At 41.6% G+C, this 24,009-nt stretch overlaps 3 protein-coding genes across 3 annotated transcripts; 1 reads left to right on the top strand and 2 right to left on the bottom strand.

Annotated features, from left to right (window-relative positions):
* On the top strand, window positions 1–1,066 carry LOC124329432 (mitochondrial distribution and morphology protein 34-like). The gene is made up of 3 exons (XM_046788496.1): window positions 1–257; window positions 468–523; window positions 595–1,066. The coding sequence occupies exons 1-3, from the start codon at window positions 240–242 to the stop codon at window positions 1,064–1,066; spliced, it is 546 nt and encodes a 181-aa protein (XP_046644452.1). The 5' UTR covers window positions 1–239.
* Window positions 1,067–13,444: 12,378 nt separating this feature from the next.
* Window positions 13,445–14,671, bottom strand: LOC124340796. Its single transcript, XM_046793515.1, has one exon. It carries the CDS (start codon window positions 14,669–14,671, stop codon window positions 13,445–13,447), a length of 1,227 nt encoding a protein of 408 aa, XP_046649471.1.
* A 56-nt stretch (window positions 14,672–14,727) lies between these two features.
* On the bottom strand, window positions 14,728–17,664 carry LOC124340732. The gene has a single exon (XM_046793375.1). It carries the CDS (start codon window positions 17,662–17,664, stop codon window positions 14,728–14,730), a length of 2,937 nt encoding a protein of 978 aa, XP_046649331.1.
* Between the last annotated feature and the right edge of the window lie 6,345 nt (window positions 17,665–24,009).

The following is a 24,009-nucleotide window of genomic DNA, read 5'->3' as shown; positions in this document are numbered from 1 at the left end:
CTAGGTCGTTACCTGTCGAAGAATTATGGTGATCCCTATCTAAAGAATACAGGGTCAATTTTTTCAACTTTGGAAAAGGTCAGTTTTCTAAATTCAACCTGGAGGGGTTCAGACCTTCGAACCCGGAAATCTTTTTCATGCGAATAAAAGGACTATATAAAGACGCGTGTTTCCTATGAAAAGACAAACACTTCAACTTTTCAAGTTTACCAGTCAACAACTCCAATTGCTACTCCAGCATGAATACTTTCAAAACTGTAAGTATTTAGTCGGCTAATTAGTATTTTCTCAACTTTTCAGATGACAATTTGACCATGAAAAGTCCGTGTTTTTTGCTTTAATTAATTTTTCAATCGTCGAAAATAATTCGATGAATAGAAATTTTAGATTAAATTAGATTGTCTAAAAATGTATTTGTGTCTATCGGAGCGATATATTTTCTATAAGCTATATTCTTTTTTATTTAGGTTCTAGTAATTTGCGCAATGTTGGGCGTTAGCGCTTCCTGCTCCAGCTCGTACCAGTAAGTTAATCACATCAAATTCAAATAATATTTTAAAACATTTTAAATAGGCTATTCTCTTAAAATTTCAGGCCGGCTGGAAGTCAAGGATCGCAAACGGCTGAAGCAGCGGGTGACTTTCACGGAGGAGTTACAGGTGGTAGTGGTCAGTCGTCGTCGTACGTTAGTCAGCCGGTTGTTCCGAATAGCCCGGCGGCCTTCTCAGCTGAACAACAGAGACCAGCAGAATCGGCAGGTCCACTATTCGGCGCTGAAAAAGTCAGGCCAGTGATTGCTGCTGCTGCCGCCGCTGCTGCCACAGCGCAAACTACGCAATACATTTGCTCTTGCATCACCATCAATCCTGTGGCGACAGTTAAGCCTCATCATGTCCCGACTGGGGATTCTTTTGCCCAGGCTGCTGCCCAGCAACAGACATTCGCTTCCCAACAGGAACAACAGCAGCAGCAGCAGCAGCAACAGTCAAGTGTTGGTCCAGCTTCTTCGCAGTCCGTTCCTGTACAGCAGCAACAATCTGCTGGTGATAACAGAGGACATTATTAAACAAAAATGAGTTTTGAATATTTCTAAAGTATGTAGCATGTAGCTGTTCGTGATAACTGGTTTTATCTTGGCTGTATTCCTATTCTTTTCGCAATAAAATTTTTAAAAATTATTAACATCCGATACGGTGATATGATCAATTGTTATTATCTGAAGAATGACACAACATAAGCAATATCGACAAAAATCATTTATGAATCGACGTTGAACTAATGAAATCATAAAGTTTTCGGTTCGACCAATAGATGACTTTCTGGTGAGTACTGGACAAACTAGAACGCGCTGGAATTTGAATTTTCATGCCGTAGTGATGCAGCTTGGGGTTCCCGAAACAATAAATTACCCCAAAACTTTTATTTCTGAAAGAATAATTGCTAATACATCATTTCGTTTCATACACTAGCCTATATTTAATTTTAAAACGCAACGTTTCCAACAAGAAAAAAACATAATTTGAAAACAAAACTAGGGCAACTAATTCTATTACTATAAACGGTTGCATTTTCATCATATCAATTCTTCTTGCTGGTCTATAATAAGCCGTACAATTAATTAGTTATCTTCGTAGTCCCCATCACCAGGTTGATCATCGTCGTAGTCCCCATCACCCGGTTGATTATTGTCGTCGTCAGTAATATCATCTAATTGATTATTTTCGTCGTCAATATCACCCGGTTGATTATCGCCGTCGTTTACATCACTCGGTTGACTATCTTCACCTTCAATTTCCTCTAGTTGATTATCTTCAGTTTCAATATCTTCCGCTGGTTGATTATCGCCGTCGTTAATACCGTCTAGTTCAAGTTGGCTACCTTCATCGTCGATATTATCCTCTCTATTGTAATCTTCTTCTTGATGGCTACCGTAATCCTCGTCTTCCGAATCTTCCGAATGGTCCGGATACGAATCTGAGTATCCCTTGTTAATTTTATTATGATTTGGACTGTTCAGTTTTCCGATTAAAATTGGGGGTATATTCAACTTTCCAGAAGGTTCATGCTGAACGTTTCTTTGCGGTGTAATTTGAGATTTTCTGGGTGAAAATTGCCGTTGGTTAATTGGAGAATTTAGTGGATAATTCGTCTGCTGGGGATTAACTTGAGAAATCGTGTTTACAACACTTTTAGCAAAATTGTTGGTTTGAATGAATGATGTCTCGTCAAACTCCCACGGAAGGAAACCGCACCTTCCGCCGACTAAGAGCGGAGAACGATGAACATTGACAGGTTTCCGCTTCAGGAAACACCAGCCGTCGTGCCAGCTGAAAGCGTTACACCCAACTGTGTCGATGCAAGCTCTGCCGCACTGCTCCGCCATAATGGGTTGGCTGGCGATGTCGAAGCCCGGATAGTCGCAGTTCGGAAGCCACATCGATTCCGCCAGAGCCGGGATTGTAATCGTCCCACTTGGCGTACGTAACCGGAACCCACATCACCGCCGTTACCGCACAGAGCGGAAACAAATAATACATGATCTTCGGCATTATTAGTCGGCTGAAAATCAAATTTCAAATCATTTACCTTTTGCAAAATGCTTTGTAATTTTACAACTCACGTAGTAGAAAAGAGAATTGGGTAAAACATCAAAATTTCACGACGGTTGACTTACGGTGAGCTCTTGTCCTGTCTCTTGTCTGACGAGTTATGTATTAGATTTGACCTTATTCCAAGATTTTCCGACGACTACTAAGCGTATACTATTACGTATACTATTGAGATCTTAATTTCTATACATCCCTTGTGACCAATAATAACGGAAAATCATATATGACAAACCAAATAAAAAGACTGTCGAAGGGAAAACATGCATTGTTTTTATTAGCTACTGAACAGTCTACATAACACCGCAAGAAATACAGGATAACTAAACATTCACTTGTTCCCATTTATAAAAAATCGTATTCGTTTCGAAAAATGCCGAAAAGGATTACGAATAGTTGCCATTATCCTGATTGTTTTTCAGAGATTTTCTACGGTGTTGAAAATGACTGTTCTGTCGAGATCGATCATGCCCAGCAGCCGGAGCATAATTTTCTGTAACGTAGGAATCCGGAGAGACGGGTGAATTTGAATCGTACACAGTCGTCCGCTGCTTATTCTTAACTTTTCTCTTCGGAGATTTTGTGGCCGGCTTCGATTGTTTGTGGGTGCTAGTTTGCGGAGGTTGGTATATTTGTGGTACAATATCGGTAGGCCGACTGAGTCAAGCAGAGATTTTAGGGGAGATACAGCTTGGGATATAATTTTGAAACCTGAATTGTAAATGTCCCACTGCTGAGACGATACGGAATCCGATGCTATCGATAGTGCAGCAAGCGCAAGAAAGGCCCGTCGAGTATGTAAGTCAGTCTCTCTCTATCTCTCTCTATTGTTTGTTTTTGTTGATTATTATTATTATTATTAATCGCTTGTTATTATCATATTAATACACGGGGTTAAACACCGCATTTGGAGGTACCAACGAGACTAACGAAAAGTGGTGGAAATTCCCTCGTATGCCTACGGGTATCGTGTATTAATGATAGAGTGCGTTGACTAGTGCGAGAATAATTACTATTATTAAACATTAAGAAATTTGAGTGAGTTCAATTTTTCACTTCAACTTCTCTACAAGAATAAGGTAAGCACATGACAGATAATTTAGATTTAACACCAGAGACTGCATGCTCTCCAGACCCTTTATGTTAGCCTTTACCCGAATTTATCGGATGAAGGCTTACCAATCCCGGACCCAATCGTTGTTGAAGAAACATAAATAGATTTAATTGGTAATCCAGCCGTAAGCAAAGCACGTAGCGAATTTTTAGATAGTTGGAAAATCTCCGTAGAATTAGAGACACGTTATCAAATCGAAAACACCAAAACCCAAACTCGACATTCAATTAAACTAGAAGAAGACAAAAGGGCAGCGAATAAGATAACTCGCAATCGTTTAAATTTGTATGTGTACACACATACAAATTTGTGTTTAAGTGTTTAAAATAAATGTTTAAGTTATGAATTATTTAAATTTGTTCGTTTTCCCTATCTTTTAACACAGGCGCCATCGCACCTTACACTTCTCCCAGAGGGGGGCGCGCGCATCGTTTACAGCTCCCCTAGGTATAGAGATAGGGAAAACGAACAAATTTAAATAATTCATAACTAAAACACGAAGATTGGAAGGAGGGCAATTGTTACGGGATAAGTAAAACTAAATACGGGCTATCGAATGGCGCAAGTCGCGACCAGCTTCGCCGTTCGAGAATGGAGATATTAGCCATTAAAGTGTTTTTCTTTAAATGAAGATTGCGTAACTTGCTAATGACTAATCAGACTCGGACAAAAACCAAAAAATTGCATTTTGTTTTCTCTTTTTTTTAGTTTTTGTTCGATCTCAATTGCTTAATCCGTCGACGTTTAATTTACGTTTAAGTGAAAATTCCGCACTACGATTCCGCAAAAAACCGTAAATTTGGAACAACAATTCACGCTCAACCGCTGATCCAAAAAATTTGAAAATTTCACAGAATTATGTAACCATGACTTACAGCACACAGTATTTTTTCATCAAAATCGGTGAGGTACCGCGACAAAATAAATTGAAATACCATGGAATGGCCCGTACGCTATTATACAAAATAAACTAGAGCCCCCCGAAGGTCCCGTAATTACCCCAGAGACAATACAAGAAGCTACCAAATCACTTAGACAATTCATTAAACTTCATGCTCTTGATAACTCAAGGTTAGACAATCTCATTCAACTGTTGCACACCGTTCACGGGAAACAGAAAGATAGTCTGGGAGCTGGGCGCCAAAAAAATGCTGGTTTAGAAGAAGGTTTGATGCTAAAATATGGTTAGGGGGGGTATGACACACACGAAAAGCCACGTCTGTCGACTGGCGGCCGGGCGGTTCAAGCGTGACGCGATCCCGAAGTCGGCGGGAAAGGTAAAAAAATATACTTTGTTTAGCAAGCCCAAATTATAACTTTAAAAATAGAGGGATATCAACTTTATTTAATTTCCGACAGACAGACGTCATAATCTGGGGCCTTGGGGCCATCAGACGTCGGTGTGTAAGAAATTTTACGAAATTTCAGTAAATTGTGAAAATGGCAACGCTGCATCTTAAGCGCCTAATTTTAAATAGAGAGAGTTGGGGAGGATACAGTGCTGGTCCACTTATAGAACCGGCCTGTGCGCGGTTCTATAACCGGGTGGTTCGATATCCGAGCACTTGATCCCAGCGCCATCTACGGGGATTCCACTTGTACTTCAAGCCCATACAGAATAAAGACAGTCATTTCCATAATCATGGAAATTGCTTTTTGTTCACTATAAGTAGACAAATCTAAAGTATCTTTTATTTCGATGATATTTTTTCTTAATGAGCTAAGTAAGTCATTAATTATTTTCCCATATGGTCATTGTAAGTCTACGTAGTCTAAGTAGAGCTCCAGCCGTCAGGAAGAGGGAGGGTACCACAGCTGTCAGAGCGCCCCTAGCGGCCTGACGGTGCAATAGCTTTTGCATGTTCGAGGATGTGTGGTTTGCATGGGGTGCCGAAAAGGTTGAAGTTGGTGCCGAAACGATCGAAATTGGTGCCGAAACGATCGAAATTGGTGCCAAAACGGTCAAATTTGGTGCCGAAATGGACAAAACTTTGTCATAATCGAGGAAGTGTGGTTTGCATGGGGTGCCGAAAACGACGAAATCGAAGTGCCGAAAAAAGTGCCGAAACTGGTGGACACCAATGTAACTATTATCTGACTATCTTTTTCCCATATGAAACACCCTCTTTATGAAAAACTTTTGATCGCTTTTGACGGCTTTTGATTATTCTGACAATAAGCCAAGTTTATCTCCTTTATTTTAATATAATATAAAGAACACAGTGGAGATGACGCAAGCAACTAAATGCTCAGATTGGTTTAAGTAGTCACGAGCATGGTCGCTTTTTTCAGTAGGGAAATGAGGAAGGCAACGATTGTGAATGAAACAGGCTATAAACTCGGATTTTTTTAAAAATTAGTCCCAACATTTCTGTATGAACCGCTCAGCTTCTGTGACATTAACTTAGAGTCCAAACTGACGACCCTTTCTGTCTTATTTGCGGTAAGTTCTAAGTTCCCGCCGCAAAAATTTACATCTGTTTAATCAGTAAGCCGATGGTGGCGCTGAAAAACGGCAGAGCCATTTCGGTTCTATAACCGGGTTGGTTCTTTGATCGGGCGGTTCTCTAAGTGGACCAGCACTGTATAGTCCTACGGTGCTATATAATATGTATAAGACTCTCTCTGTTGCGTCAATATAGCGAGAATAAGAAACCAAACGGTTGACATCGTTGGCCGTCGTCGTCGATCGGATCAAATTGGTCGACGCCAACTCCAGCTGCAATAGCGTGAAGCGCCCGATTTATTCGATGCGGATGGGCAAGTGGTTGGCCGCGGGACAACCAGAGAGATTCCCGTCTCTCTTCAACAGTACGGGGAAACTATACACAAGTATAGGCCTATATGTAGCCTATAGTATAAATAAGTAATATACTTAAAAGATATCGTCAAAAAGAAAGAAGAAGAAGAACGAGTATTGGTCGATAGCTCCGATTGGCGTTTGTTTTCGATATCATCAAAGCGCATACACATAAGCGGGGAACAACCCATGCTAATACAGGGGAAAAACCATAACGTCTGTTAGTCAAGGGTTTCCCGTGACGTTCGGTATGCTTTTACGAAAGAGGAGCAGAAAAAAAGCGGGTTACATAGGGAAGAAATTTGAACCGCCAAAAATTTAGCAACCAAATTACACTAACCAAATAATCAAAAAATTATCGGTTAAACAAAATAAATGCATAATCTTATTTAAAAAACCGAAAAATGCATTTTCTGTTCACATTTACTTAGTTAAAAACTCACATATCCTCCCCAACTCTCTCTATTTAAAATTAGGCGCTTAAGATGAAGCGTTGCCATTTTCACAATTTACTGAAATTTCGTAAAATTTCTTTACACACCGACGTCTGATGGCCCCAAGGCCCCAGATTATGACGTCTGTCTGTCGGAAATTAAATAAAGTTGATATCCCTCTATTTTTTAAGATATAATTTGGGCTTGCTAAACAAAGTGTATTTTTTTACCTTTCCCGCCGACTTCGGGATCGCGTCACGCTTGAACCGCCCGGCCGCCAGTCGACAGACGTGGCTTTCGTGTGTCATACCCCCCTAACCATATTTTAGCATCAAACCTTCTTCTAAACCATGCATTGCCATTTTTTTGGCGCCCAGCTCCCAGACCAAGAATTTACAACAGAGCTAGTAGCCATATTACAGAGGGAAGCCCTCTTACAACACGCAAATCTCAGTCAGATCAATAGCGACTTGCTTATAGAAAAGGAAAATTTAGCCAAGAAATTAAAAACTACAGAGAAAAAGCTTGAAGATATACGGAAAGATAACGACGAGGTAGAAAAATTAAAACAAAATTATAACACAAATTAAAAATTATCAGCTGATTGCGACCTACATGTTGCAAAACTTCAAGTAGAATTAAAAGTAGCAAAAGAACAAGCTGAACAATTACAGAGAGCCGCAGATTCGAATTCACAAATCGAAACCCTACAGCAAGCATTAAAAGAAAAGACCGAGCTCACCACCCAATTAAAGTCAGCGTTGGATAGGAAGCTAAAACATATCGCAAAGATAGAAGAAAGTAGTTTAGAAGATAACAACACTCTAGAAGGAAAGATTAAAGAGTACGAAAAGCACATACTAGAACTAAAGCAAGAAAACCATACCATCCAGAACAAAAACGTATCTTTACAGAAAGAATTAGATTGGGCTAAACAACGGAATGACCAGGTAAACGATACGAAGGATCAAACTCAAAACAGCTTCAAACAAGTCTCCCTCCAGAACAAAGTACAGGCCACTGAAATAGTAGATCTTAAAATCATCAAGGACAATCTAGAACAAGAGATAAAAGGCCTAAACTTTAAAATAAAAGACCTCGACGAACGAGAAAAAGTATATAAGGAAACAGAAGAATTTTATGAGAGAAAATTTCAGAACATCGCTGACAAAACATCCCACACAGCAGAGGCTGTAGAAGAGTTTAAAAATCTCACGTCGAGTAACTCTAACCAATCCCTAAACCAGTCCCTACAGCAGGAACTCAATAGCCAATAAGCAAATATAGAACTGCAGAAAATAATAAACTACTTGATTTTACAAACAAACGAACAGGGCGGCCTTATATCCGATTTACAAAAAAGAAATAGTAGAGCACTTAAAACTCAAGGAGTAAGCATTTCAAACATGGGAATGGGCGCAGGACTAAGCCACGGTGCTGGCGCAGGCCCGTCCTGCCTTAACACAAGTCAGGATCTAACAAGTCAAAATACTACCATGGGTGGTACGGTGCAAGACACTACCATAATAGATAATGTAACAAAACCAATTGTAAAAGTCTTAGGCGAACTCTTTTCAAGAGAAGACAAGAAATCTATTCCAGCATTTAAAGGGAAAAGTACTGATAAGCTAATCACTGAATGGTTGAAAGCAGCAGAGCATGTAGCCAGAAATAACGACTGGGACGAAGATCAAAGAATTCGTTTCTTTTCGGATCGATTAAAAGGAGAAGCTTTAGAATGGCACGATAATTATGCCGAAGAACAAGGTAACCAATTAAATTATGAGGACTGGCGAAAAGATATAATAGAACGTTTCCAAGACTCCTTTGATCTAGCCGCGCTTAGAAAAAAGTTAAATACGTTAAGACAAAGACCAGAAGAAAACTGTAGAGCGTTCGTATCTAGACTAAACAGTCTGTACGACACTATCGAGGGAAAGGTAGATAAACTAGACGAACTTAATAAGACCGATGTTGAAGATCACCTACTATCAAAAGTTACACAGCCACGTTAAACTGCTTATTTTACCGATTTCCAGTACCTACACAACCCTAACAGTTTCAGTACCCTTCAGTATGGTACTGAAACGCAATTCAGTATTTTACTGTACTTGCTTAAGTACAATTTCTTTACTAACCATTCATTTGCCTACTTTTTACGTTATTCCTAGCGAAACTGTTAGTAGGCAAAGTTCTGTTCAGTAGGTCGGTCCAGCAGTTTATAAAGATTTAGTTAGTAGTCTGAAAAATGCAGTATGTTCAGGTAGGGTTAGTAGTTTGATTTTAAAAAGTAATCAATAATAAAAGAAATGTAGGTTATAGCTAGTAGTTTACAAAAATTTAGTACTTTTGTTATAAGTAGTGTGAAAAATTCAGTATCTTTGATCACTAGTTCAGAAAGTTCAGTAGGAAGGGTTAGCAGTTTGACGGAAAAAAGTAATCAGTTATAGGTTAGTCACATACAAAACTGTAAGTATGTTTTCACATCGTCATTGCGGTTTAGTAGGTTACAACTTACAAGGAATAAGTAGTATTCGTTAGGATAGTAGCTTTTGAATATATCACTATGGCGTGCCTGTAAGGCACTAGACTGCTACACAAAAGGTCCGGGGTTCCATTCCCGAATAAATCAAGTCTTCTATCCAAGTTAAATAAAATCGAAATGATCGGTTAGTAGGATTTACGATTGGTTAGTGGCTTGGTGCCAAATAATATCAGTAGGAATCTCCTACAACCAATGCCGTAAAATGAAGTGGTCAAAACTTTTTAAGTAAGAGGTGGGTAGTAAAAGCAAAAACTTGATAATATGCGTCAACAATGTGAGAGATGCGGGAGGAAAGTTATAAATTAGTTGAAGGATGGATGCAGAAGACACTTTATAGTCTTTTACACATTACACGTGCTGCACCACCTACAAATCCTATTGTAGCTTCACATCGGGTTTATTAAGGTATGTTTTAAATTTTTTTATTTCTCGTTGTACTCAAATTAATTGTCAGTTCGTTGGCTAAGATTTATATTTAATCATCATGGATGGCGACTATGAGAAAATTCCCGGGAGGAAAAAAGGCACCACAGTTTTGGTTGATCTCCATAACTGGGTTTATTACCACAAGAATGGCCATGGGTACATGAAACATAATTGATTTTTCTATTTCTATAATTGTGCTATCTATAATGTTTTAATGTTTTTTTTTGCCATGACCACAGTAGATATAGGTGTTATTCTTATGTATTGGAAGGATGCTCTGCAGGAATTGTAGAGGACGACGATGGTATTTTTGTGCCTACGGGACCACCACACTACCATGCCAACCATAAACGCGAGATTCACCAGATGATGCTCGTTCAAGCTATCAGAGTGAGGCTTCATAATGAGCCACGGTCGATAAAGGAAATCTATGACGAAGAAGTTGAAAGGTATGGGTCCATTTATACATATATATTTCTAAGGCCACCTACGTTTTATGATAGAAAAACTATGTTGCCTCCTACATTGCCTCACTTCAAATCTATTTAAAATTCAGAATGAACATCAGAGATGTTTCATTTGCCACCATACGCTCTACCCTTCAACGCGAACGGCGTTGTCGGCAGCCACCTAATCCGCTATCTGTCATTGATGCCGATAACTTAATCAACGAATTTCCCACGTACAGGTAAATAACAATTTAATTGAATATTGTGTATATTGCACATATATATTTTTTAATAATTTTCTTTTGGGTGTTAAAAGCTTTTAATCATTTTGTTTTAAATTTTATTAGCAATTCGTTATCTGGAAATCAATTTTATCATGGTATGGTGACAGAGGGCAACGAATATGCGCTGATATTTATAAGTCCTGGAATACTGCCTGCATTGCGGAACGGTAGAGAAATGCACATCGATGCAACATTCTGCATAGTACCACATTTGTTTTATCAACTGTTAACTATGCACGTTATTGCCTACGGACAGGTGATAATTATTTAATATATTATTATAAGAGTATTCGTTAGAGTAATACGCCTTCTTTTACAGTGTTTTCCTGTCGCGTATGCTTTAATGACAGCTAGGACTACTGCGCTGTATGAGCGAATTATTGAAAGAGTCAAGTCTGTAGCAGTTCAAGAAAATAGGGCCCCATTTGAACCTAACCTCATGATATCTTATTACGAAGTAGCTATTCTCACAGCGATGGGATCTCAGTTTCCAAACGCCAGAGTCCGCGGATGCTATTTCCATCAAGGACAAGTAAGAATTACATTTTAATTTTTAACATATGCATGCATGTTTTTCTGTCTTTTGTAAATCTGCATTTTTAATTATTTCGATGTATTTGAATTTTGGATCTATAATATTTTCTTATATGTGGCTATTTTTAAAGGCAATGTATCGCCATGCGATGTCGCTAGGATTGCAGGATGAATACCAAGAGGGAAATGGAATAGTAAAACAAATTGTCCGCATGACAACGGCAATAGTTCTACTCCACCCACTTCAAGCTGCTCAAGGATTACAGGTAAACTACAATTTTATATACAATTTTATTACACTGAGATCAACTTAAATATTTTTCTAGTCCGTTGAGTCGCTGGGACGTATCATGATGGAGGCGCATGGGTCCAAAGCACATGTTATTTAGGGCGTTGAAGATTTCTTCATCTATGTGCAGTGTTTCCACTTAATGAAAACCTGAGCTGGCTCGTAAGAGCAAAATCTCTTGTATTGTGTTCGACTTGACTTGTGCTCATTTAAATGAACACGGTGTACTTGTGATAATGGAATTGGTGGTTCCTGAGAAGGAATAAAATAAGGTTAGGGACATAATCAGAGAGAGAGCGAGTAAAAATTTAGCTACCTGTGAAGACAGGCTACACACAGGGTGAGAATCACTCGTACACAGGGTCAACACCCAGAGGAGAATAGGCCTGGGAGGGAACATACATTATAATTAAGGTGATTGACATGAATTCATTAATAACACATACCAATTAGTGTCCTATGTCTGAAGAAACATACGACACAGAATTAGTAGGGAAAATACAACATAAATTCATGATGGAAATACCTTAGAATAAGAAGAACGACACACACACACACGGGTCCTTAAACCCAGTAAATTGACTTTGGGCAATCACGAACAAATCAGTTTAACACGAGAGAGAGAGAGAGTGAAAGCCCAGAATTCAACGTGGTTTACAGACGACATTAATTGACAATTGAGAGGGGGAAAAAGGAGGGAGGGAAACGTTGCCAAATTTCAGACGGGGTGCGCTTTTGCCGATCCCTCCTCCCCCGAGGCCGGCTCGCCGGCCGAGCTGGATTCCAGAAGACATAATTCGGTAATTCCTCGCCGGAAGATTCCAGTTGGTAGTTGGACGTCGACTGCTCGGACACAGCCGTCTGACCCAGGATAAACTTTAACTATGTGTCCGATGTTCCACTGTCCGCGGCCGAGTGTTTTATTTATTTCGAGAACGATATCTCCCACCGTGAAGTTTGGCCGCTGCACCTTCCATTTCTTGCGGGCGGCCAGAGATTGCAGATACCCTGACCTCCAGATATCCCAGAATAAGTTGAGCAGCCGTTGTAGATAGCGATAATGTTCACGAGGGCTTGCATCATCGAAACATCCAGCTGGCGGGAAGGCGGTTGGCGATCTGTTAAGGAAGTCGTTCGGTGTGAGTGGCCGGAAGTCCTCGGGATCGGAGCTCACATATGTGAGAGGCCTGGTATTTAATAAGCCAGCAACTTCATATAAAAGAGTCCTCAAGACGTCTTCCGTTGGGTGACGCAGACTCTTTCCCTCTATCTCCAATGCGTTGTAGAGAGCGCGTTTGGTCGATTTGACCAACGACTCATGAGCGCCGCCAAAGTGGGGTGTACGTGGAGGCTGGAAATTCCAATCAATCCCTGCCTTCTCCATGAAAACGGGAACCTCTCCGGAGGCGTGTAGGGCCTCGACAGCTTCACGTAACTCACGTTCCGCACCAACGAAGTTCATCCCGTTATCCGAATGAATAACCGCCGGCTGGCGGTACAAAGCGATGAACTTCCTCAAAGATAGCAGAAAATCCGTGCTGGATAGAGAAGGCACCAACTCGAGAAAAACAGCTTGCGTCACTAAACATGTGAAGAGTACTCCCCATCTTTTGGCCGTGCGGTTACGGTAGAGACCGACTTCTATAGGCCCGAACAGATCGATTGCTGTCCGAGTGAACGGCAACGCTCCAGCATCCAGTCGAGCTTTCGGCAAGTTTCCCATCAGCTGCTCTCCTGGTTTGGCCCTATTTCGTCGGCAGATGACACAGTCACGGCGTATTCTTTTCACCAGCTCACGACCGTTGGTGATCCAATAATGTTGACGGACGTACGCCAACAAGAAATCTATTCCAACGTGCTTCAGATGTTCATGGAACGCACGGACCACCGTCGCGGCAAAAGGATACTTTCCGGATAACAACGGCGGATGCAACTGGTCGTAGGGCAATTGCGCCCGCCCGGCTCAACCACCAAGTCGAAGAATTCCGCCGGAATCTACAATTGGTGCTAGGGCCAGAATGTTCGATGAAGACGGCAAATTCTTGCCCCTCCAGATGCGACGGATCTCCTCTTCGAATGTTTCGGTTTGGCAGCTCTTCACCAACTCTAAATATCGGCCATCCATTTTACAGAGCGCAGCGATGTCGTCCGGGGCTATCTTCACGTCGGTCCAAACGACCGGCGATTCCGGCACGGAAGCAAGCAAGGTGCGGCTAGTCCTCGACTCATCTTTCACCAAAAGCCACGGAAGATCAGTCGGCCAGTCCTTTTCGGTCAGCATAAGAAATTCCGGCCCTGTCAGCCACACGGCAGGAAAATTGACGCCGTCTAGGGTGGAACGAGTGGCCGCATCCGCCGGATTCAACAGCCCTGGCACGAACCTCCATTCTTCTTCTTCTGTGATGGTTTGGATTTCTCCGACGCGGTTGCTGACGAATGTTTGATAATCGGCTGCGGCGGCTCGTATCCAATTTCGGACCGTGCTACTGTCGGTCCAGAACCGTCGTCGTTTCACATGAGCTGGAAGAGCTTCTTGAACTGCTCGGGCTACTCGTGCTCCCAGCAGAGCGGCGTTCAATTCCAACCTTGGAACGGAGATGGTCTTCTTTGGCGCCAACTTGTTTGCCGCCTTTACTTGCCGGACGACAACTCTTCCGTCACCATAGACGCTTCGGACGTAGACCACTGCGGCATAAGCCTCTTCGGAAGCGTCGCAGAAAGTGTGTAATTCAGATGAGACGATGTTGGCGGAATCTGGGAAGAGACAGCGCGGCATCTTGACGTCGTTCAGCTGGAGGACATCAGTCTCGAACCACTGGTCCCACCATCTTCGGTCCTCTCCTTCGACGACGTCCGTCCACTTTAGGCCCTTTTTGCCTAATTCTCGGAGGCGAATCTTAGCCTTAACGATGATGGGAGAGGCGGTGCCCAACGGATCGAACACTCCAGCAACTCGGCTAACCAGCTCCATCCGGGTTAACTCCGTGTAAGACTTCTCGGCAACCTTGAAGACTAACGTGTCAGTGCGTGTATCCCAAAATACTCCCAGCACCTTCTCTTCGCCGCTGTCGCCTAACGGATGTGTCTTCTGTTCAGCTTTCTCCCCGCATGCCATGGCTCGCATAAATTCTTCTGAATTGGAGACCCAGCTCTGCAGATTCAGGTCAGCTTCGGCCGATCTCGTCTTCATAGTGGAAGCCTCTTGCACGGCGGCTGTCACGGTTGTTGCTGAACTTAAACAATCGTCTACATACATCCGTTCACGTACGACGCCAGCCATCTTTCGTCTCCGGCATCCTCCATGATTTGACGTACGGTGCGGATGGCGACGAAAGGGGAGCAGCTGGCACCAAAAGGCAGTCGCTCCATCTTGTAAACCGCTGGCTCCGACGTTGCTGCATCTCGCCACAGGAAACAAAAGTACTTCGAATCTTCTGCTGAAAGCCGGAAACGGCTAAACATGGACTCGATGTCAGACGCCCAAGCGATTTCGTGCAGGCGGAAGCAAGTGACGACGGCGGCCAGCGCAGGTTGTAGAGCAGGGCCACTAAGCATGGCTTCGTTCAATGATTTCCCCTTAAAAGAGGCGGCGGCGTCGAAAACTATTCGTAATTTCACGCCCTTGTAGACGCCGTGGTGGGCCAGGAAGTACTTCTCATCCGCCGGATCTTGAACCCGCGATGCATATCCTTGATCCAGAGTTTTCTGCATCGTCATTTCGTAATCTCGTTCCAAATTCGGCTCGCGCTGGAACCTCCTGAGAAGGCTTTGGAAGCGATTGGCGGCCATGGGTCGATTGTTCACGAGGTCCGGCTCCCCCTCCTTCCAGATTATTGGCACCTCATATCCGACGGGTAACCTCCGGGTCTTCTCCTCTGCCATCGCTAGAGCTCGGCGGTCGTCGGCTGATACACATCCGGCGGTGAATTCGGTCCCAAAGGCCTCGGTGTCGCAGAAACGACGAACTTCCGCTGTCAAATTATCCAGGGGGGTCTGGCCAGCAATCGTGCTGCTACGAATGGATGTAACCTGATGTCCTCGGTTGGTAACTCCTCGCACGATCCAACCAAGTCTTGTTTTGCATGCGATTGGTTCATAATCTCGCCCTTCTCTGGTCTCGCGAGGCACCAAAAGATGCAGGTAGTCTGTACCTACGAGAAGATCTACCTTTCCTCCCACTACTGCGACCGGGAGGTCGCGGAGATGCGGCCAATTCTGCTTTTCCTTGTTCCAATCCGTGATAGGAGTGGGGCTGGCGACCATCTTCATTGTTGAACCTTCCATCGTAAAGATTTCGCCTGATTCGGCGCGCAACTGGAACTGGACTCGTTTGGACTGGTATCGGTTGATGACTCCGCCGGCATCATCCACCATCAACACCTGCGACGGCCCTTGCAGCTTTAAATTTGACGCAAATGACGTCCTCATCAGGGTGGTATCACTGCCTTCGTCGGCGAAGATATTGGCGAGCACCCAGTTACCATCTGCGGATTGCACGTGCAGCCTCATCATTCCCAGGGCCACTCTCTGTCGGCCAATAACACGAGCGGTTGAAGGACGGGCGTCCGTCATCGACGGCTTCTCAGTTTCATGAAGCAGGATATGATGAAAGAATCTGCAGTCCGGTTGCTTGCACTGGCGCTTGCTTTGGCAATCTCTTGCTGAATGTCTGCAACTGAAACAGCCGAAACACAGCCGGCGACGCATGCAGAAATTGACCCGTTCTCCCACTGAAAGGGCCTTAAAGTCTCCGAAATCCTGGAGCCAATGCCCCTTTTCGCATTTGAAGCAAAAAGGTTTCTTCGTTGAGCCAGCTCCGCCTCCATCTGTAGCTCTTGCGGACGAATGATGAGTCTTAGCTCGACGTAAAAAGGTTTCTCTTGGTGTTGATGATGGCCCTCCTGGCTCGTTGGCTTGATCCGCGGCTATGCTGTAGGCGTTGAGGTAATCGGACGCTCGCTCACAGATCCATGTACCGAAATCGTTGAGGCTGCGGAATTCCAAACGGCCACGTCGCCCCGCGTTCCAGTCGAGTCGATCTTGCTGGTTGAGTCTTAAGCAGACCTTCTCGATGATGTCGGCTGATGATGCGGCTCCAATCCTGCTGAGGTCGAAGAGATGGGTCCGAACTCTTTCGGCAAAACGTTTGAACACTCTTGGTTCGTTCTTGAATTCAAGTCGCTCAATAGCCTGGATGTGGGCGGCTCGCATCACATCTCTTCGTCCGAATGTCTCTTTCAGACGCACCAGTGCCTGCTTGTAGGCTGTCTCTCCGCCACCGAGTCCGTAGACCACGTCCAGACATTCGCCCTTGAGGTAATGTTTTAGTAGTGCCAGCTTTTCTCCTGGGGTCTTCGGAGTATCGTGCACTAATGCACGAAACAGGTCGATCCAACCAAACCATTCAACGGCCTTTCCGTTATAGACGTCCAATTCCGCGGAGACGGCAGAACGAGAGGAGAATTGGCTATGGACCGGAAGTAGAAGGCCAGCATCGTAGAGATCAATCCAGTCATCCGGAGCTTCCTGTTTGACGTTCAGGTTTCGTTGCTTGGTCCGCCATTCCTCGGCTGCTGGAGACCGTTTCTCTAGCTGTTGACTAACGGACGAGAAATTATCCGGATCTGGTTGACGGAGATTCAGCTGACGGAGGGCCTCTTGTGCTGCTTCGGCTTCTTCCCAAAGAGCGTTTGCCCGGGCTCTGACTTCATCACACTTCTTTTGAGCCACTGCGACTTCTTCCTTATGGGCTTGCTCACGTTGCATGGCTGCATCCTTCTGTGCTTGGTCGCGCTGGTCAGCTTCTGACGGTGATATAGGAAACAGCGGCGAATTCTGATCGGGCTGGTCATCAAGTGGGTTTAATACTGATGCGGCTTCTCCTTCGCGACTGGACAGATAAACTTGGGCCGCTGCAATGACTTCATCCCCCTTGGAAGCGTAAGTTAGATGCGTGGCGTCTTGTCGTTCCGCTTCATCATCGTCTTGTTCTACGGCTGTGATTTCCGACTGCAAGACGGAGGTTCTGAGAATAAGATCATCGAGGTGTACCACCAGCGCCTTCACGCCTCTCCGTGAACCTGAAGCGTTGACCAAGGCTGTGAGGCTGGTGACAGCTCTGGTGATCTGTTGTCGTAACGTCGTCCTCTTTTTCTTCAACGTGGTGATAGCTGCAGCGTCCATAGTAGGTGGTGTCGATGGACCCAACGTTGAAGAAGAATCTCGAATCTGCGATGACCGGCCAGGAATCAAGATGAAGAGTTTCGATGACTTGACAGCAGGTTTAGGGCTCGGAAAGAGCAACCAACACTAAACCGCCTGGAAGGTGAGAAGAATCTCGATGCAACAAGTAGGATGCAAGAAGGATCTTGCTTGATGTGGAGAGAGCTCCGGCTCGAAGGACCAAATGTTTCCACTTAATGAAAACCTGAGCTGGCTCGTAAGAGCAAAATCTCTTGTATTGTGTTCGACTTGACTTGTGCTCATATAAATGAACACGGTGTACTTGTGATAATGGAATTGGTCCCCTACTAACACGGCCCATCCACTTTATGTAAGATGTAGGTAAATATGGGATGAATAGATCCAGGTCGCATTTGGGGGGCGGTAGTATAGCGTAGGTATAAATTTATTCGGATCTAGGATGGGATCAAATAAAGAATATTCATCGTAGATCCACCAGCGTATATTCATTAATATACTGATTGTACGTCAAAGTAATATACCCGGGGGTATGATTTTGTTGATATACCATTTGGTACATACACAGAATGTGCATCACAGTATAACCATATTAGGTACATAGTGGACGAAAAAGCTAAAAAATATCTCTATTTCCATTACTCCCAAACATTTGTTCCTTAATTGTATGAACGGTTGGTCTAGTGGTCAGAGAGGTGAGCTACGGAACTGAAGGTCAGTAGTTCAACTCTGGGTAGAGACTTTTAGCTTTTATTTTCTAACAGAAATCATATCCAAAGTTGGATGTTACTTAAGGATACTGTGTATACACAAACCGGTATATTCAAGGCACATACAAATGGTACGTGCGGGGAAGGGGAAATAAGGATCAACATGAAGCATTCCATGGATATGCTGTTTGTATCTCCCTTATCCTTGGGAGTACGCTGCAGTCATATTCATGGTACATCGCTGTGTTAGTAGGGTCGTTCCTGAGAAAGAATAAAATAAGGTTAGGGACATAATCAGAGAGAGAGCGAGTAAAAATTTAGCTACCTGTGAAGACAGGCTACACACAAGGTGAGAATCACTCGTACACTTGGTCAACACCCAGAGGTGAATAGGCCTGGGAGGGAACATACATTATAATTAAGGTGATTGACATGAATTCATTAATAACACATACCAATTAGTGTCCTATGACACACAAATGTCGGATATATCGTCACACACTTGATACAACTCGAGTGACGTCTCTGAAGAAACATACGACACAGAATTAGTAGGGAAAATACAACATAAATTCATGATGGAAATACCTTAGAATAAGAAGAATGACACACACACACACGGGTCCTTAAACACAGTAAATTGACTTTGGGCAATCACGAACAAATCAGTTTAACACGAGAGAGAGAGAGAGTGAAAGCCCAGAATTCAACGTGGTTTACAGACGACATTAATTGACAATTGAGAGGGGGGAAAAGGAGGGAGGGAAAACGTTGCCAAATTTCAGACGGGGTGCGCTTTCGCCGATCCATGCAGCGCTTTTGGTTTGAAAGAATTGGGCCTGATCGATTCTGCGTTCAAAATGATGCCAGGCGGTCAAATAATCATTTGGAGTCCTTTTACAGGAAAATTAATCAAAGAATGAATGGCCGTCGATTGCCTATTTGGATTTTTTTTAGTATGAACGCATGAATACAGTCATTCAATTCATCTATTTTAATTTTTATTTTAAAGAGCATCTCCAAAAAATTGATGCATCAGAATTCAACGACTTTCTTGCCGCCAGCCGCGGAGAACAAGTTCGTCGCCCACGCGGCCTTCATGATAGGCGCCGTCAAGCAAGAATCTTTCAAGCCACAACAACCTTGAATAGAATGGAATATACTATTTGTGAATTCCTTGAAGTCGTATCCAGTTTATTCGAGCCCGTACCTTACATTGCAAATGAGAACCAGGTAATGTTTTAATATTTTAATTTATTTGATTATAAGGAACTTATATTGTGTTAAAGAACCTCTGGATCAACAACTTGAAGACATCTTCAGAAGGGTGCTGAATCCAGTTGATGAGCTCCAACCTTTGCCCGTCGTGGATCCTCCAGCATATGCTTTACCTCAGCCTCAACGACAAAATAATAGGCGAGGTAGAAGGAGAGAAGCTGAGGAACCCGCAGTTCAACAACGTCCCGCGGGAGAAAACGCAAGAGCCGAGAGACATTTGCGCCGCCAAGCTCTGATTGACGAAGTTCGAAATAACAGGGAAGGGATTAACGAGATTCCGCCCGTTGCGAACAACCCAGGCCCCGAACTGCAGGGAATGAATCCTCCCGTTCCCAACAATCCAGGCCTTGAGCTGCAGGGAGAACATCCGCAACACTTGTGCACCGTTTGTTCATTAAATGCTATAAATAGCATACTGCCGTGTGGGCATCCATTCTGTTTGGAATGTCTTACTATAATTCGTAATAAAGACAGACCTAATTATTCACAATGCCCAAGATGCAGGGCTCGTTTCGATGTGCCAACAAGAATATTCTTCTAATAATTGTTTCATTTATACCCTATCACTACAATTAAATTTAATTGTTATTCCTTATTCCAAGGAAAATATTTGAAGTTTCATTATTAGGTTTTTCATTTGTACGTGATGCAAGAAATAAAAAATTTTACGTTTAACTTTTTTTAAAATATCAGTGATCAAGTAAATAAAATTACTTTCGAGTTCATATCGAAATGCGATTGAACCTTGTTATATTATGCATTTGGATATAATGCGGTATTTATGAGCTACGTTCATTTTTAAAAATTTCTATTCCCTTTTACGACTGCTAAGGTTTACAAATGAACAAATTATAAATGAACCTTTTTAAAAAAGCTTTTTTACAAGTGAATTTCTGTTCATATGAGCTTCCGGGAAGGCGTTAATGAATTTGCACTTTTGTTCATTTGAGCTTGCTTACAAATGATGCCCAGCCGAAAAATTGAGCAAGGAGGTAAGGGACGCCATTAATTGTATTAAGAAATATTTGCGTCTGGACATATCCTTAGGTATCCTGGGGCCACTTTCGCGAAATTTATCATCTATACGGATACAACAGGGTACGACATAGGCAAGGTATTGACAAAATGCAAACTCCAGCTCTCCTTCATTGAAAAAAAAATCAGTGAATAGGACTTAAATTAAAACAAAGTGACGAATATTGTCAGTACTGATAAGAGAATAAAATTGATCAAGCAAAGGGGCAGGTCCGACTTAACGAAAACAAAGAATTTGAAAATAGATAAATAATTTAGGATTTAAAAAAAAAGGCCAAAAGTATAAATCAAAGAAAAAAGAAAACGAGTAAAAGTAAAAATATAAAGTAGAAAACGAGACTTTAAAAACGAAATTAATAGAATGAGCAAAAAGATAAGAAAATTAAAAACGTAAACCGACCAAGGGGTCAGGAAATTATTCATACGATGACAAAGCATGCATGCCGAGGATCAGCTGAAAAGCAAAGAGAAAAATAAATGAGATAAAGAAAATAAGAAAAAATAAATATAAATATGAGATTAATAGGGTTGTATCGACAAAAATTTTTTTGGCTAAAAAAAATATGAGTCGATAGAACTCGACACGCTGATTTCAGCTGTATTTTTTTTTAGATTTTTTAGATGATTATTAATATTAGAAAAAAATGTTTGAAGTTCGAAAAAGCCCCTCCCATTCTGAATCGGACCCCCAGCCATTTTTTGTAGGCTGTCCCAAGTTTTGGCGAAAACGACAAAGAAAACACAGAAAGCGCCAAACGTTTCCTGTAGCCAAAATAGCCAAGGGCTAGGGTGCGTTTTGGGTGATGAGCACAACACGCGTGGTAGGGTAACAAACCCTAGTAGAAATCAAATTTAATTCAGATCTTGTGAATACATCGTTTAATTTATTAATTCAAAACGTTTTTGGGATACCAAAAAGTTTGGTTATAATACAAAAATATCCAGTAATTTAAAATATATTGCACAAATATTAAGCAAGCAATAGGAAGCATTTCAAACATTTTATTAACGCTCCCAGATGTTTACCTAAAATAATTGTTTCACAAAATTGAGTCCACTTTTTATCATTAAAAACAAAAATAATTGAAATTTGCTAATTGGCATAACTATTAAGTTTTTACACAAGAATATGAAAATAGGAATTCTTTTAATCAGGAATTTTATTATGACGGGAAATTTGCTTTTGCCAATGGAACTTATTAAACGTTATCCGAAAGAAACGAAAATGCAATATTCCCGGGTCTTTTGATATCAATGAAAAAGTTTGCCGAATAGACCTCTTGCACCGTGCGGATAGCAGGATTCTTGTAGTCCGACAACGCTGCAATCCGCCATATTGAGAAAACCACACCCTTTTTTAACACTGTCTCTTATGGAAGTATTATTTTAAAGTGTTTTTTCTCTTAACTGGATAACAACTTCGACCAAAGGAAAAAATTAAAAAATACTACATCATTCAGGTAATCCGTAGCATGTAAGTTTTCCACTATTGAAGTAGTGGAAGTCATATTAATTAAATGTTTTGTACAGGGCATATGGGCATTGTTCATATATGGAGGACCATTCCAAATTCCTTATTAGGAACTATTCCAAATTGAAAGGACTCTGCTAAGACAGTAATATTGCCAGACACAATTCACTGTTATCAAAAAATTTCTGGTTGCTAAAGGAGTCGAACTCAAGACAACTTCGTGCAAACACAGAGCGCTAACCGACTGACCAAGGTGATGTTCAAACGCAATTTGTATTTATGTTCGTTATAAAAAAATACACATAAATATGAATAAAAAACTTGGGCCCGTATGACGTTAAAAACGACGTACGGGCCTAAAAATTTACGACATACGGGCCTGGGCCCGTATGTCGGGGCCCGTATGGTGGGGCCCGTATGTCCCCTATGTGGGACACGGGGCTAAAATGTACAGGGCAATTTTTATATGTACAATTTGTCTTAAAATTACGAAATACATACAGCGTATGTTAAATGATGTTCTATTTATAATGTAAAGTTTTTTTCCTGAATTTCCGATTTTTTGTCGAGTTGTATGGGAAAAACAAAAAAATGGGAATCGGAAAAAAAATTTCCGACGTTTTGTTTTTCATTTTCGTAATATTTTGTTTTATATTTTTATAAAACCCAGATGGCTGTTTGATAGGTTTTTTTTCCTAGTTTAAGATAATATTAATATTTTATAAAAAATGAGTTCCTAAGTATGATATATTTTAGTTTATTTGATGTTGTTTGGGTTCGGGTTAAACGGGACATGGAAAACGGGGTAAAACAGGTATTGCCAAATCAACGTTATTTCCAGAAAAACGCCCCCTGGCAACAACAACAAAGGAAAAATTATCAAAAAGACTTTTTTGATGGTATCTCCACTTCTACTTTACAAAATAAATAAAAAGACAGCACTTCTGAAAGGGAAATGAATTTCCTTTTCAGCAGTGCATTATTTAATAAATATAATTAAGCCGTTGCAGAGAAAATTGATGTTCCATTTTTCCCCCGGCTCTGTTCCGTTTAACCCTAATTTTTTTGTTTTTCGGCATTTTTTCATGTTGGCATTTCATCATATAACTATTGAATGATTTAACGAAAAAAATTTAAAAAATAACCTAATGTTAATAAATGCCAGGGAATCACCCCTATACTTTTATTTTTTCATAATTCTTAGTTTTATTTAAATGGCAGCGAAAAGAAAAAAAAATGTCCCACATAGCCGCGGTCTCCCCTACAGGGGATAACAAATGCTTAAAATCTTAATTTTCTTCCTGAGTTATGGTTCGGAACCCAATTGATCTAGTTTCTGATTTTAATATTACTTTGTGGATTGCAACAGCAACATAATTCAGAATATTTTAAAATGCTATTGAACTTGACAAAGAATTTTGAAATTTTGTGTGTGCCACAATTATGTAAAATTTTAATTGGATTTCTATGAATGTTTGCTACCCCAGACCTCCTCCCATACGGTATAATGAATAAATAAAGGTTAAAAAGGACAAAATTATAATACCCATTGACAAAAATTGGTTTATACCACAGCCTTTGTATACGGGGTATAACAAATGCGTAAAATATTTATTTTCTTCCATAGGTTTGCTTTTGAACCCAATAAATCAAGTTTTTTATTTTAAAATAATAGCCTTCGTTGTCGAATACAGCAGTAACCGATGATTCAGCGATTTTTTCGGCGGGCTGTCGAGATATTTCAATCCAATTTTTATGAAGATCGGAAAGCCTACATGAATAATATCGATCATGAACTTGTGCGAGCTGATCAAAAAGTCTAACAAAAAAGCT

This window comes from Daphnia pulicaria, chromosome 1, assembly GCF_021234035.1.
Source record: "Daphnia pulicaria isolate SC F1-1A chromosome 1, SC_F0-13Bv2, whole genome shotgun sequence".
NCBI classification, from domain to species: Eukaryota; Metazoa; Arthropoda; class Branchiopoda; order Diplostraca; family Daphniidae; genus Daphnia; species Daphnia pulicaria.
This window is presented reverse-complemented; position numbering and strand designations above follow the sequence as displayed.